This window comes from Crocodylus siamensis, chromosome 1 (assembly GCF_052110815.1).
Source record: "Crocodylus siamensis isolate JL-2025a chromosome 1, ASM5211081v1, whole genome shotgun sequence".
Lineage (NCBI taxonomy): Eukaryota > Metazoa > Chordata > Crocodylia > Crocodylidae > Crocodylus > Crocodylus siamensis.
Window position 1 is genome coordinate 163,435,968 of NC_143395.1, and position 14,915 is coordinate 163,450,882.

Consider the following 14,915-nt stretch of genomic DNA (forward strand, 5'->3'; position numbering starts at 1 on the left):
CCCTACTGCTATTCCAGTGTTCCCTACCTTTAGACAGGCAGGGCCTTAGCCACTTTGTTTCAGGAAGCAATTTATTTGGATCTGCCAAAGAGCATCTGGCTCTCTTGCCTTTTTAACCGTCCTGTGCAGGTATGTTCCTTCTGTGACACGTAACGGTTGCAAAGGCAATGCTGTTGCTTCAAATCTGGTGACCTTTATTTTTGAGAAAAAGAAATTACAAAGATTACAAAGAAAATAAAGTACAGCAGAGAATATACTGGGTGTTCTTGCTTTTTGCTTATTGAGATATGTGCAGATGTCTGTAGTGTATTGTTTGGTTCCCAATATTGGCATATTTGTTTTCAGTTTCTAAAGGATTTTAGCATGGTTTTCAAAATGCACGTTGTTGAGCTGGCTCAGCAGTATGATCCTGTCTAAATGCTCCCACCAACACTGTTTCATATTCCATCTAGTGTATTAAGTCTACTATTGTAGGTTGCCACCTCAGGACTTTTCAGCTGGGCTTTCTCCCTCCCCCAAGCATCTCTCAGGAAGCCTTAGTACTGTGCTGCTCTTTGCCGCCTGGAGCTTCTTCCAGCCTGCCCCAGTTACTTACAGTCCTTCACCAAACAAAGGGACCAGAGGAACCTTATTGTTCTGGTCCCTGAAATGGATCTGTTGCAACTTCTGGCTGCTTTTCCCAGGTTCATCCTCCTCCTAGCACAAAGGTTCCTTGCTTCTGGTGCTTCTCCTCCAGGCTTCAGGCTCTCCCTCTCTCCTCTGGCTGCCATGTCCTGCCTTTGCCCCAAGGCAAGGGGTGAGGCATTGTAGCAGTGTAGAGAGTGGAGGGTGAACCCAGGGCCTCGCCTGGAGAAGGCAAGGGGTTGGGGTTGGATGGAAGGGGGGATCATGCCTGTACAGCACAGTAATGGTGGGGTGAGGGGGTGCTTGGTGGGGTTATCTTATTTCCAGTTTCAAAAAAGAGGACACCTATCAGGGAGGGGTAGGGTAATATGACTGGGGGGTGGAGGAGGCAGTGATATGTCCATACCCTGCTCCTGCTCCTCACTCCCAAGCCACAGCCCACCCTGCTGCTACTCCTCACTCCTGACCCAAAGTACCCTGCCCCCCCGAACCATGCTGGTGCCCCTCACTCCCAACCCATAGCCCCCCCTGTCCTGTCCCTGCTGATGCCCCTCACTCCTGACTTGAAGCCCCCTAGCCCTGCATGTGCCCTACACTCCCAACGCACAGTCCCCCACCCCCTTGGTGCCCCTCACTCCCAAACCACAGCCCTCTGGTGCCCCTCACTTCTGACCCACAGCCCCTTACTCCCCCAGAGTCCTGCCATTACCCCTCACACCCGACCTGCAGCCCCTTGCCCCCCAGCCCTGCAAGCATCACCTGACTGCTCCACGCCTGCGAGCACAAGCACCAGTGCGGCTTGGCCACACATCTCCCTGGCTCCCTTCCCCTGCTGGAGGGGCAGGAACCTCCCCCACCCTGCTGCAGCCCAGTGCCAGGGAAAACTTTGCTGCTGAGAGAGCAAAATCCCAAATCCCAGACATTTGTTAGTATTTAAAAAAACCTCTCAGATGGAGATGGGAGCACCCAAAAAGAAGATGTCTGGGAAAACCCAGATGTATGGTAATCCTAGTGCTGGGTGCAGCAGTATAGGGTGTGCCTGCACAGGTGTATGATGCAGCCATAGGGAGAGGGAGCGTGTTTGGTGTGCCTGGTGCAGCCTGTGTAGTGTGCAGCCCCTGCAGGGGTGGTCTGTGGGGCATGTGGCCCCTACGGGTTTAAAGTTGGACAGTGCTACTTTATCCGGTTCCTTACAAACCAGCGCAGGTGAACCTTGAGAAGGGGGGGGACACTTTAATACCACCAGCATAATTTTACAATAAACTTAATAGTGCTTTTAAAGGGGAACATTAGTAACTAGCTACATGCATCTTCTCTGGCTTTCTGTGAAACTTTAACAATTATAATAAAAACCCACTTGGGAGCTCAAAGGAATATATACTTATCCTTCAATATTCTTTAGTCACTGTTGCTTTATAAAAAAGATGGCTATCTGATGTGCAAAATTTGCTTTTTAAAATAACAGTCTGAGCACACATAATTAAACCATACTTGCAAAAACAATTATGCAATAATTGCTGTTGTCTTCTTGACAGATGTGCTTGCTGTTGGGTTTCTTACACTGGTATGAAGTATGGTACAAATTTAACTGTGCTTAAAATTCATGTATAATATAATACATAATATTTTCTGTTTGCAGAGGCCTCAGCATTTCTGTAGTAATTCAGTGTCTTTGAAATGAACCCAGACCAAAAAAAAAGGCTTTTTTTTGTAATGGCCTTAAAAGGCTATACTGCAGATTTACCAGCTCTCAAAGGAAATAGTTTACTCTTGAGCCTTAGTAAACAAATAGAATTTTTATCAGGTTCATTAGCAGAGAAATCAAAATGAGTGGCAATAATCCCGCTGTAGTCCCAGATCAAACCGTTGCTCATATTACAACAGTTATAAAGCAAAATGACTTTTTTAATTAAAGAAAATAAATTAATTTTAAAGAGAGATGTGTGACCCCTTTCAGATAGATAGACCAATCTGAAGCTTGAACAAACCTCAGATTAAAGTGGAAACTATTACAAGTTTTTAAAATGTTGTGTTAATATTTGTAATGCTAGTTTTATTTTTCACAGGCATTTGCACTTTCCATTTCTATCTGAAAGTGCAGTTACAAAAGTCTTATGAAAGCGTTTATTTTCACAGCACTTTCAGACTGATCAGAAATAGGAAGTACCTAATTTCTGATGAGACAGACTGTTCTGAGAAGAGTTACTAGCTCAGGGACTCGATCCTATGCAATACCAACCTTCTCCTGCAAGATTCTGAGGGCCCTCCAATCTCACTGCAATTCACAGGAGTTGGTGCATTCAGCAGCTCACATGATACTTTAGCTTCAGAAATGGTTTAAATAAAATACTGGACCTAAGGAGGTTCCTACCCTTCAAACTTTTGGAGCTTTTTGCTTTCACATGTCACTCATTCAAAAAGGAATGTAAACTTGTTCACAGAGGAATGGCAAAGTATTTCTCCTCCTCCCAGCCTGTCTATTACTGGTCCACAGAAAAGATGATAATCTACTACCAGAGACTGCCTTAGCTCAGATGGCAAAAATCTGTGCTCTGCTGCTAAAAGTTTCAATCCTGTGATGATCCTTGTGAGTATTAGTATGATTCCACATAATGGAATTGCTGATTTTCAGTTTCTTTTTGAAAAAAGGCCTAGGAGATTACTGTCATATTGACCTTTAAAAGAACAGCATAAATAAGGTTGCAAAGTTAAGCATACTAAAATAGGACATGCTGGGATTACAGCTGGAGGCTACACTAAGATTGCCCAGGCAACCTGTAACCTGGCATTTCCCAAATGTTGAGTGGCTGGCCTTTCAGCCTTTTAAAAAAATATATAATTGAAGGGAGCAGGGTGTTGGTGTTAAAATAAAGAGTAGAAGAGTTGGAATGGGAAGGCTTTTAAAGAAAGGTTACTGCTTTCATTGTGAAGATCTTGACAAACTCCCATTTAACTAAGGGAAAGAATTGTGCATTTTTATTTGTTATCTATTCAAATAAGTAGAAACGTATGTATATCAGTGGAGCTCTACTTCCTTCAGAGGAAGTATACCCATTTACCCAAGCTGAGGATCTGGCCTCCATTGTTTATAAAAAAAACAAATACCTTTATCTACATAATTAATAATCACTTGGAGGAATTTGAAAAATGGGATGAATCTGGGCATACCACCTCAAAGTCTTCTGTCACAGTGCCAGTCTTCTTTGTGTAGTTAATGAACAATGATGATGGAACAGCTAAATGCTGTATAGCATAGGAGGAGGAGGCTGAGAGGCTTATGAGGGGATGACCATTCCATGTATCTGCTTAGGGCTCCCCTCAAAGGTTTCATCCACCGTTTCTGGCCTCTACATGCTGTTTCTGCTTATAAGACTGCTATTTCCATTTCAGTGTGCGGCTGATGGAGCAGAGATGTGACAGGAAAAGTTTGCAGAATGTAGCAAAAATATTTTTTTACACCTTGTAATGGGAGGTACATGCATACAAACAGTCACAGCAAGGTTTTCCTTGTGTGTGTCCTGTGGTTTCTTTGTACTTACTGTCTCCTTTATTCTTCTTAATCTCTTGGGTATATACTGAAAGATGGATATTTTGGGTAAATAGTGCCTCAAAGGTAATTTATGTTTTTGTTTATCTTGAAGTAGTACCAGATTTTTAAATGTAATTTGATTTTAGATTTATTTTTACTAAGTATTTTACATCTGAGAGATGTTTCCAGAGACATTGATAGTGTTTTTTTAAGAATATATTTAATGAATGTTTTGCTAGATCAATATGAAAAAGTCTCTAAAGCTGAAAGTTGTAATTCTTTAGCACATGCAGTGTCAGCAACATTGTGCAAAAGTGGAACTAAAGAATTTTATTTAGAGGGTTCTCAGAGCTATTTCCACAGGTTTACATCTTGATTCTCTGTTATTTTGTACTACATTCTGATATGTGAAAATGCAATTTCTGTAACAATATTTGCCTTTCTAGTGTGATAGGAGTTCTTTATTAGACTGAAACACTCCAAACCAGTAGCTTAAAAAAAGTTATGAACATTTGAGCTTTTTTGTTTGTACATCAGTTGTTTCTGCATTCAAATGCCAAATACAATAAAACCAAATGAAATGCATAAAAGACTCATTTAAAATTTGTTATGAGTCAGAAGAAAATATTTCTCAGTGTTCTCTTCATGAAGTGCTATAGTGATCGTCATTTAAAAAAGAATGGTAACTACTATCTGTACTTACTGCACAGTGGTATCTGAGGCAAAACAGTATTAATTTATTCTAAGGTAGCCTTAACTCTATACTCTGTGGTATCCTTTTTTAAATTTTCAAGTGACAGAAAACAGCTTGAAAGGCATAAAGGGCCAGATCTAAACAGGCTTCTACACAAAATGTAGATGTCTAAAGCCCTTGGCAGATATTACATCCATCATGCAATTAACAGTAACATGCCACACGTTCAACCAATTTCTGGCACCATAAAATGGCAACCAGCCACAAAGATGTTCTGCATTTAAATTGAGTGTGTAGTGGTGAGCCAGGGGCTCCCCCTTCCTGTTTAGTTTAAACCTGCACTCTGGAGAGCACAGCAGGTTCTGCACAGCATGTGGGCTTCCAGATACTGGACAGAGAGAGCTGATGTAGGGCTACTCCGCACACAGGTTTAAACTTGCCAGGCAGTGGGAGTCCATCTGCTCCCATCGCACAGCACCTATAAACCTAGATCTAGGGCAACCCCATGCTAGAATGTACCACAAGCAGCTTTCAGCTTGCCTTAAAGGGCAACCAGTTATTCACAAATAATAAATTAATCCTGTATTCATTGTTATAAACAATGTGTATCAAGTCTATCCATAATATATGTCTTCTGTATACAATAGCTTCTTGAAACTTACCTGAGACTATTTCATTATTTTGTAGTATATAAGGCAGTACATTAACATCTTACCTGAATGCTGGAGTGCCTTTTATCATGCCATTCAAATAACGATCTCTCAATTTTTCATTATAAAACCTTAATTGCACAGATTATAGCTCAGTTATATAAATGTTGCTCTGAGTTGAAAGATAACCTGTGTGGCCTCAAGCTAGGAATATAGAGTTTGTTTGACAACATTTGATTAAAATTTGTTTAGTCCTTTATAAGAATGAAGTAATGTGTTAGTTGCTTTTTTTCTTTCTTATTTCTCTGCCACATCAACCTCATTACTTATTTGAAAGCTAACATTTGTTGCAAAAATCCATTCATCATGTAAGTTCTAAAAGTTTTGGGCGAGTCTTAGATGAAAATACTGTGATTGTCATATTTTTTTGATCAATTAAATTTAAACAACATTTGTAATAATTGTTTAAAGATACTGAGCAGTTGCAGTTTGTTCATGTGCCTAGCAACCAGTATCCTGATCCTTCAGATGAGTGCATATAGATGTGCCCTTACAGTCACTTGTGAAACTGTGGCCCTGTTCTGAATTTCAGATTTCTTACCGTCAGTTATCTGAGACATTAAAGCCTTAAAAAGAGTGATCAGATTTACATCTTTAAGGCTGAGACTTACAGTTTCATAGATGGTAGGGTCAGAAGGGACTCGAGCAGATCATCAAGTCCGACCCCCTGCCATGGCAGGAAAAAGTACTGGGGTCAAACATGGCATATGTCAGAAGCAAATATACCACTGATATACTGTATATCAGTGCTTCTGACATACTACTAATCACAGTAGTTTCAGAGGAGTCAGTTTAGGCCACTAAAGAATTTGGCTTCATAGGGCAAATTGCATTATATGTTACAGAAGGGTAAATTAATTGTTTAAAGTGGCACTATAGTTGACATACACCAGGGAAACTAGGACCAAAATTTGATATACAGGTTAAACTCTGTATATCAGTGGTATATTTACTTCTGACATATGCCATAATGAACCCAGCCATTTCTGTATGACTTGTGCTACCTGCAGAGCTCTGATTATAAGGTTAGAGAGTCGTATTTGTTCTCACACTCCACTTGCTTTCAGCACAAAATGGAGCAGCCAACCACTAGGCTGGCAAGTATCAGGTTTCTTGAGTTAATTATTTACTTTTAAAAAATGTTAAGTGAAGTACTCAGAGAACACTTTGGTTTTAAAACCACTTTGTTCTTACAGGAGAACTGTATCTATATGTGTACACAGTTGGCCGCTTGGTTTTCTAAATAGCTAAGTAGCTTTAAAAAAAAGTGTGATTCAGAAAATGGATTTGTGTTCTCAGGCATGTTGCATGCTCCAAGGGTGTCCCCTTATGTTTTGTGAGCAGGGTGGGGAAAAAAAGCTGCAGGTTTTCCATAAAGAACTGTCAACAGGTCTGTAAAATGACATTATCAGGTGTTCCAGAAGAAATGGACAAATGTCCTCTGAATGGGCAATCAAAGCAATAACATGCAAACTTTGAAGGGGGAGTACATAACAGAAGTGTGTGGATAAAAGATACTAAACCTTAATGGTACAGAGATCATTGCAGGACTTCATTAACTTTGTTCCAAAGTTTTATGAGGGAGGCTTTTTCTTAGCCAAGTGCCAACATGTGAATCGAAAATACTCCTCTAGACATCTTGAAATGATTTAGACTTCTCTGTTATTTCAGTAAAGTTATAAATAATAGCATAGGGTATGGAATACATAGGGCTATGCAGAAACTACCATTGCTTTCTTTATATACAAGTTCTCTGTGTGGTATGTGGGACTTGCCCACGGTAATTATTACTGTGATTAATGGGAGTTAAATTATTAAATCTTATCACAATTTTTTCTTTGCATTTATAGGCTGGATAGGCAAATGTTTCATAAATAAAATCATATAGGGAGCAACTGTTCTCTGCCTTCACTGTTAGTGAATGAAAAAAAAAGTTTCTAAATTATTGTTCAGGAGAATGCATTATGTTTTTCCTCAAGTTGATCCTTAAATATGTTTTGTTTGCAGGGATATTAAACCAGATAACATATTGATGGATATGAATGGACATATTCGACTAGCGGATTTTGGTTCTTGTCTGAAACTCATGGAAGATGGAACGGTAAATTAGAAAGAATGGCACAGTTATAATATTCTTTCAATCATCTTTCTTTTCTGTCGTCTGTTTGGTACTGAAATTTTGGCTCATAAAGCAATAATCCTATCTGTGAAGGCAAATGTCATTTTAAAATAGAATTACAAAATATTAAATATTATTTGAATTTATTTTGTGTTAAATATATTTTAGTGCATTTAATTAAAATGGTTAATCAATGCAGTTTGCATAATCAAAATTGAATACATAACCATTGGAAAGATGCAAGACATCCAGTTTTGAGCCATGTACTATTGTAAGTGCTCATGTAAAGCCCTCATTGATGTCAGTGTACTCAGAAGCAGGATGAAGAGTACTTGATATTGCATCACCCCAGTGGAGCACTTTTTTTTTAAACTTCTGGTACAGGAGATTAAAAGGGAATTCCAGCATGTAATAATTATGCCTTGAATTTCTACAAGGTATTTGCATTAATACTGTATTTACCCAAGTGCAAGATGACTTTGAATTTTAGATGACACACAGAAAGTAGATTCTAGACATGGAAAATGTATAAATTTGTTACAGTTTTCTATGTCTAGAATCTAATTTTTGCAGGGTTGTCTTAAATTCGTCCCACCGTGGTAGCAGGGCACACAGAAGCAGAAAGGATAGGCAGGAGGGTGTCAAGTAGCCTGACCTTTGTCACCTACCCCTCCCCCCCACTGTCTGCCCCCCCAATTGCACCCCTAATGTTTACCCCCACACCCTGCCTGGCCCCCCCATCACTTGCCGCCCTTCCACCTGCCCCCCACACCACCTCCCTTCCCTCCTGCTTCCTGTTTGGGCTCCCCCTACTGCCTGCCTTCCGCCCCCTTCTGGCTACCGTAGAGCTAGCACCAGAGCAGCAGCCAATAACAGCTGTTGCATGCCAGAGGCAGCACATGCTTCCTGGAGTTGGGCACCAGCCAGAGCTTCGAGTGGAAGGTAAGTGGTGAAAGAGAGAAAGAAGGGGCACAGGAGACAGAAAAGGCACGGGAAAGGAGAGGCAGGTGATGGTGAAGGTCCTTTCCCCCTGCTTGTACTCAAGTCTAAGATGAGAAGCTTTTTTCCCCAGGTTAACTGAGGTGAAACCTCCTCTTAGATTCATGTAAATATGATATATGTGATTAGCAATGAGATGATTGCTTTATAATAACTGCAAGCCCCAAAACTGCCTTATTTGGAATTAATCACATTTCAGAGCAAAACTAAATTATTGGATTAGCCTATCTTTTTTTTTTCAGAACGTTTGAAACATTGAAGTGCTTGGGACACATTTAGTTTATTTCATGAACAACTGTTTAGAAAACCTTTCTTTGTTAGATTTCTCTATTACAATTTGAGCACTAAACTGAACTTAAGTAGAGAGATTACGTGATCCTATTCACCGAGCACTGTCTCTAAGATCGTAGGCAGGTATCACAATTGTAGCAACATTAAAGGATACTGGTATAGGCTTTTTGGTTGCAACTGTTATGTCTAAATAATTCTGTAGTGATACAGATATAGTAAAAACATTGCAATGTTTATCCTGTTTAGCTCACTTACATCTCTACAAGTTCATGCAGACGTAACAGTTAGATCATAGGAGCTGATGTACATTCCTGCGCTGCAGATCCCCATGCCCGTTTGAAGCAGGCAAAAAGTATGTTTGTCCATACCCTAATAGTGAAAACTATTAATAATAATGGAAATACTAACTCCCACAGGTCCAATCTTCAGTAGCAGTTGGAACCCCAGACTATATCTCTCCAGAAATTCTGCAGGCCATGGAAGATGGAAAAGGGAAGTATGGACCTGAATGTGACTGGTGGTCCCTAGGCGTTTGCATGTATGAAATGCTTTATGGAGAAACTCCATTTTATGCAGAGTCCTTGGTGGAGACCTATGGGAAAATAATGAACCACAAAGTTAGTGCTTGTTTTCTCTCTCTTTTTCTCCCCTTTCTAATTAAACAATTTTTAATGAGTAAAAAGAATTATCTTAAGTTTATTTAAAAAGAGAATTGTTTTGTAATAACTGTACTTGTGTTCATAAATCCTGAATATAAATATGATCTCCATACCTTACAGTTTCTGATAATGAATTTCAGCTGGTTTTATTTTTGGATAAAGTAGTTCAAACTAAAAATCTGGATATATAAGAGTACTCCATAATTCACTGCAAGGACTAAGGTTTGGCTACGTTACATCACTTCTTTTTCTCCAGTTCTTTCTTGTGGATCCATTTGTTGGCTTAAAGAAGGGGTTTTTAAACTTTCTTCCACCTGGAAGTAAAGATATAATCCAAAAATGTACATGAGACTCTAAATAAACAAAAAGCAGAGGACAGTTATAACAGTTTCAGTATTTTTGGTCATCTGGGTAAGTCTTTTTCCTAGAAACCTTATTATGTTCATTTAACCATAAGAGCCTGGGTATTTACAAAGCTCTATTTCTTTACAGAAATGTTCACTAAGGAATCTGACTTTTCTGGCTTTTTCTTGATAATAAACTATCCTTCCATGTTTTATTCTTCAAGGAGAGATTTCAGTTTCCTGCACAAGTAACAGATGTCTCAGAACATGCAAAGGACCTCATCCGAAGGCTCATTTGCAGTAGGGAGCATCGACTTGGGCAAAATGGGATTGAAGACTTTAAGAACCATCCATTTTTTGCTGGGATTGACTGGGATAACATTCGGAACTGTGAAGCACCTTACATCCCTGAAGTCAGCAGCCCAACTGACACATCAAACTTTGATGTGGATGATGATTGCTTAAAAAACTCTGTAAGTATATGAATGATAAATCTTTTTTCCTTCCATTCCTCATTTTCTTTATGCTCATTCAAAAATTGACATTTTAATTCCAGGTTACTTCAGTCATGCTGCAATATACTCTCTAATACCATTAGTAGGTAGGCATCTTTGTTTTTCCAAAAAATGAAAAACTTGATTATTTGGAGCCTGATCTTGCAAAGACTTAATACTATAAATTTGGCTTGGGTTCTTGAGAATGCTCAGCAAATCCTCATGTGAGGCAAATTACAAATATAGTTTACTCTTTGCAGGAACAGGCCCTTAAAATCCATACAGGAGAAATAACGGCTGTGTAAGTGCAGCACCGTATGGACAGAAAGTGGTGTGCCCCATAAAAACTGTTGCTGGTGGAACGTCATTGATGCTTATATGCAGGGTTGCATGACTCTCCCCATTATTGCCCTCTATTCATAACTGGTTAAAATTTCGCCAGTCTGTAATCCTTATGACTGAAATTTTTCAAGGTTGGCTTCTGCTTTGGATTGAATTTTTGGGAAGCCTGAGTTCAAGCTGTTCAGTCACCCTCAGGGGCACGACTAGTGAAAATAAGTAATTTTGCCACTATGTAGATGTTTTCTAGATGTTTATTTGAGTGGCTTTAATACTTCTATGGTTTTGAACAGGAATTTTGAAATGTAGGTAGGGGCTTAGGATTTCCTGGTAGCTGTTACAAACTCATGCCTTTGCATGTCTGCATACGGCCTGGGAGGTCAAAGATATGTACTTCCAAATTCAAACTGGATCGCACCATTATTGTTTAGACATTTTCTAGATGCCTAACTTGAAACACCAGGGGTCTGATTTTTCAGAATTGCTGAGCCTGTACAGCAACTTTTGAAACCAGTAGGATCAGTGCATTCTCAGGACCCCTGAAAAACTTGGCTCCATGCACCCAAAGTAAGTGGACACTTTACACTTTTGTTGCAAATATTGGACTTTGCATCACAATTTCCCATCTGCAAATTGGGGGCGGTAATACCTCCTACCTCACAGAGGTGTTGTGAGAAAATGAATTAATGGCTGTGAATTGTTCAGATACCATTAGTTACCATAGTTGTTCAGAGGCCATAGTAAGCACCACAGAAAAGTTTATGAAGGGGTTTTTTGTTTGTTTGTTTTTGTTTACTCCATGCAGGATTTAAATAAATGAGGTTTGGGACTTCACTTAGTGCTGAGGATGAAAGGAAATACTGAATAGTTATGTCATTGAATGATACGGGTCCTGTTTGCACACTAAATGAGGCAGGTTTCCTGTGTCAAAAACCGTAAATGATTATCTACACCACTCTAATTGTAACTGATCCCTGTGTGGTTATGACAACCCAATTGATCTGTAACAGGATAAAAAGTACCTGTTACCCTCTGCATGCTCCTATAGTGGCACAAGTGTAGCAAAACTGTTGCAACTTAAAGCCTGCTTTACAGAGGTTTAATTTTAAAGTGATTTGCTGGTTTGTATTACTAAGGCAGCAGTTCTCAAACTTTTTAGACTTGAGGCACTCTTTTTTCAGCTCCAGGAACCCCTCAGAAAATGCTGGCTCTTACTTTTCACTCATTTTTTGACTACAGAGAAGTAATTTGAGTAATTCTTGTATTGCAAAAAACTCAGGAAATCCATTATGAATTCCTATTTGATGTCTCTGGGTTTATCTTGTGAACTTTGTTTGCATGCCTACCAGTGCTAATATTGTGTGGCTTCCTCTGGCACCCTTAAAAGGATTTCACGGCACCCCCAGGGTGCTGCAGCACCCTGGTTGAGAATCGCTGTGCAAGGGGGGGTATGCAAAGGTAACACTTGCAGGGCAACAGCTCTCCTGAGTGGCAACTGCCCCTCTCCTGTTGAAAAGGGTAAATTACTTCTGTTCGTAGTGATTGTGGGTGGTTTGTTGGATATGTAGTTGATTGGAGGATGGCGGTTCTTCATGCAATTGTATTTAAAGGTTATCTACTCCTGCCTAACCATTATAGTGCAAAATAAAGGCAACCTTCATTCTAGTATTTCCCAGCTAACTTTACATACAGGCTTAATGACATTTTAATATAGCTGTTGTGTGTACAATAGATTAAACATATAGGATTGCTGATTCAATTATAGGTTGATTTCATACACATTTCAGCACAACAGTCAGCAAAGAATCAAAAATCTTGAAGAATTATTAGAACTGGATCTGTTACTTTGTAGCTACATATCTGTAGATAGGTATCCTTTCACCTTTATGTAATTTTTTACTTTAGAGTGTTTTTGATGGCTTACTTTAACTGCTGTTTCCCTCTTTCCCTTCCCCACCCCCAGCTCAGTCTCTGCTTTGAAACAGTATCATGTTTAAATTTCTGTTTTGTTTGAGGAAGTAGAAACAAATAAAGTCACCATTCATGCAATGCGATCTGTTAGTGTGGATCCCTGCACTCCTGTGGAGACCCAGTGACCTGAGTGGGACGGGAGTCTGTGCTCATGTATCTCAGTGCAGGACCTGGGGGCAATGCCTGAAGTGTTTGACTCTGGGAAAATGGGATAATTCTGCTTAGATTTTTTTATACTAAATTCACATTGTTTTTAGAAGGGATGACTACGAGATTGCAATAACAATAATATTAATATGATACTGAAGAATTTCTGAACAGTGTGATTAATACTTTAGATCCAGGATGGCTGCGGGGGGTGGGGCACGGATGCCACAAGTGGCATGGGCAACCTCTGTGTGGCACACAACAGATTAGGGAGGGGAGGGACAGCACAGTGACAGATAGGGCAGGGAGTAGAAACAGAGCATCAGATCCAGCAGGGAGTAGAAAGCTGAGCAGCACAGCAGGCAGTGAGTACAGAGCAGAAACCTGATTAGCAGATTGGGCAGGGGAAGAAGTCTCTAGTGGCAGTTGGGGAAGGTGTGGGGCTAATATGTGGCACACCTGCCAAAAAGGCTGCCCCTCTTCTCTCCCCACTTCCCCACCCCCACTTTAGATAATTAAGTATAAAAGGACTTTTTTAATCCAAACTATTTTCAGCTATTTTACATAGTTTTTTTTCACTGATGTTTTGCATGGCATTTCATCAGTGTGAGTAACTTAGTACCTCAGTATTAAGCCCAGTACCTCCCTGCTGTTGTGAAATTGGATATTTCTATTGTATATTGCTTTCCCAGCATCAGGTGAGAACTGTCAAGAGTTAGTGTGTATGATGCATGGAACTGAGTATTTGCAACCCTTGTGTTGGGTTATACAGGTAACTCCTGCTGTGTTATAGGTGCTTGGCAATCCCATGTTTCAGGACTTTTAATTGTCCCCTGTAAGAACCAGGAAGAAATTCCCCTGGTCCTCCACAAATGCTACTGGTTTAGGCAGTTCTTTTATTGGGGGAGGTGGGGGGAAAAAGAGGAAGAGGGGAGCTGGCATTTCTTTGAAGCACTGGACATTGGCTACAGCTAAGGCTGGTGGCAAGGGATAGTCCTGGCCTTCACTGGTGCTTCTGACACTTCTTAGAAAACAGAGGCTCTTGGATGGAGGCTCCTGCTTTTTTTCTCAGAGTCATACTGATTGCTAAATTTGGGGTCAAGAAGGAATTTTTTTCCCTAGGTCAGATTGGCAAGGACCATGTGAGGAGGTTTACCTTCCTCTAGCATGGGACATGGTCCTCTTCCTAGTATCCTCTTGAGTATGTATTAACCAGATATTTTTTATCATTGCAATGGCAGGGCATTAGCAGAGGACAAGCAGGCCCCTTCCAGTCCTGTGTTCTTAGTTGTTCTTATGGAGAAGTTCTGTGCTAGTAAATAGAGACTATCCAGATTTAAACATTACGAAATTTAGAAATGCCCGATGACATCAGAATTTCAATTTTCCAAGTATCTGGTGTGCTCCCTGGTCATTTACCAAACTTGTCTTTGCCTGCCTAAAGATTGTCTCCAGTTAAACATTGCTTTTCTAAATTTTGATAGTTTAATTTGGCAGAATGTAATTTTTTATCATCTAATGTCATTTTCACAGTTTGTTTATTATCTGAGTATAAATATTTCCAAGTGAGAATGTGAAAGGATGAGATGAAATACAAGGATTCAAACACTTTCTTGATTCCTTGCTTTGGTTCTTGCCTCAGTTTAGAATCTTGCCTCTTTTGTTCATTCAGAGAAAGTTCAATTTTAAATTTCAGGCTGTTTCAATGCAGTATTTTTCTTAATTAGCTTTTCTGGTCTAAAATGATGCAACTGCATAAAAAGCAGCTAGAAGGAATCTAGAGTACATGTGCATAAATCTTCTTGAAGAGGCTATCAACAGATGCCAAAAAATTTAGCATACATGCTACTCTCCATCTGCTTGGGTCAGTGTTCAAGTCTTGAACTTTACTTGTGCTTTCCAGCCTGCCAGGAAATAGGAGTCCTGTAAAGGAGGGTGCCTCAGTCCTCCTGTGTATTTCTTACTAGCAAGTTCTCTGCGTGTCATTCTCACTAC

The 14,915-nt window shown here is 39.9% G+C and overlaps 1 protein-coding gene across 7 annotated transcripts in view; it reads left to right on the plus strand.

Annotated features, from left to right (window-relative positions):
- The window catches only part of CDC42BPA (CDC42 binding protein kinase alpha), a 334,018-nt gene that overhangs the window by 206,335 nt on the left and 112,768 nt on the right, over nt 1–14,915 (plus strand). For all 7 annotated transcript variants that reach the window (XM_090047507.1, XM_090047449.1, XM_090047476.1 and 4 more), the window contains exons 6-8: nt 7,565–7,658; nt 9,383–9,583; nt 10,194–10,442. In XM_090047507.1, the coding sequence (XP_089903633.1) occupies nt 7,565–7,658; nt 9,383–9,583; nt 10,194–10,442 (544 nt within the window). The remainder of the gene's footprint in view (nt 1–7,564; nt 7,659–9,382; nt 9,584–10,193; nt 10,443–14,915) is intronic.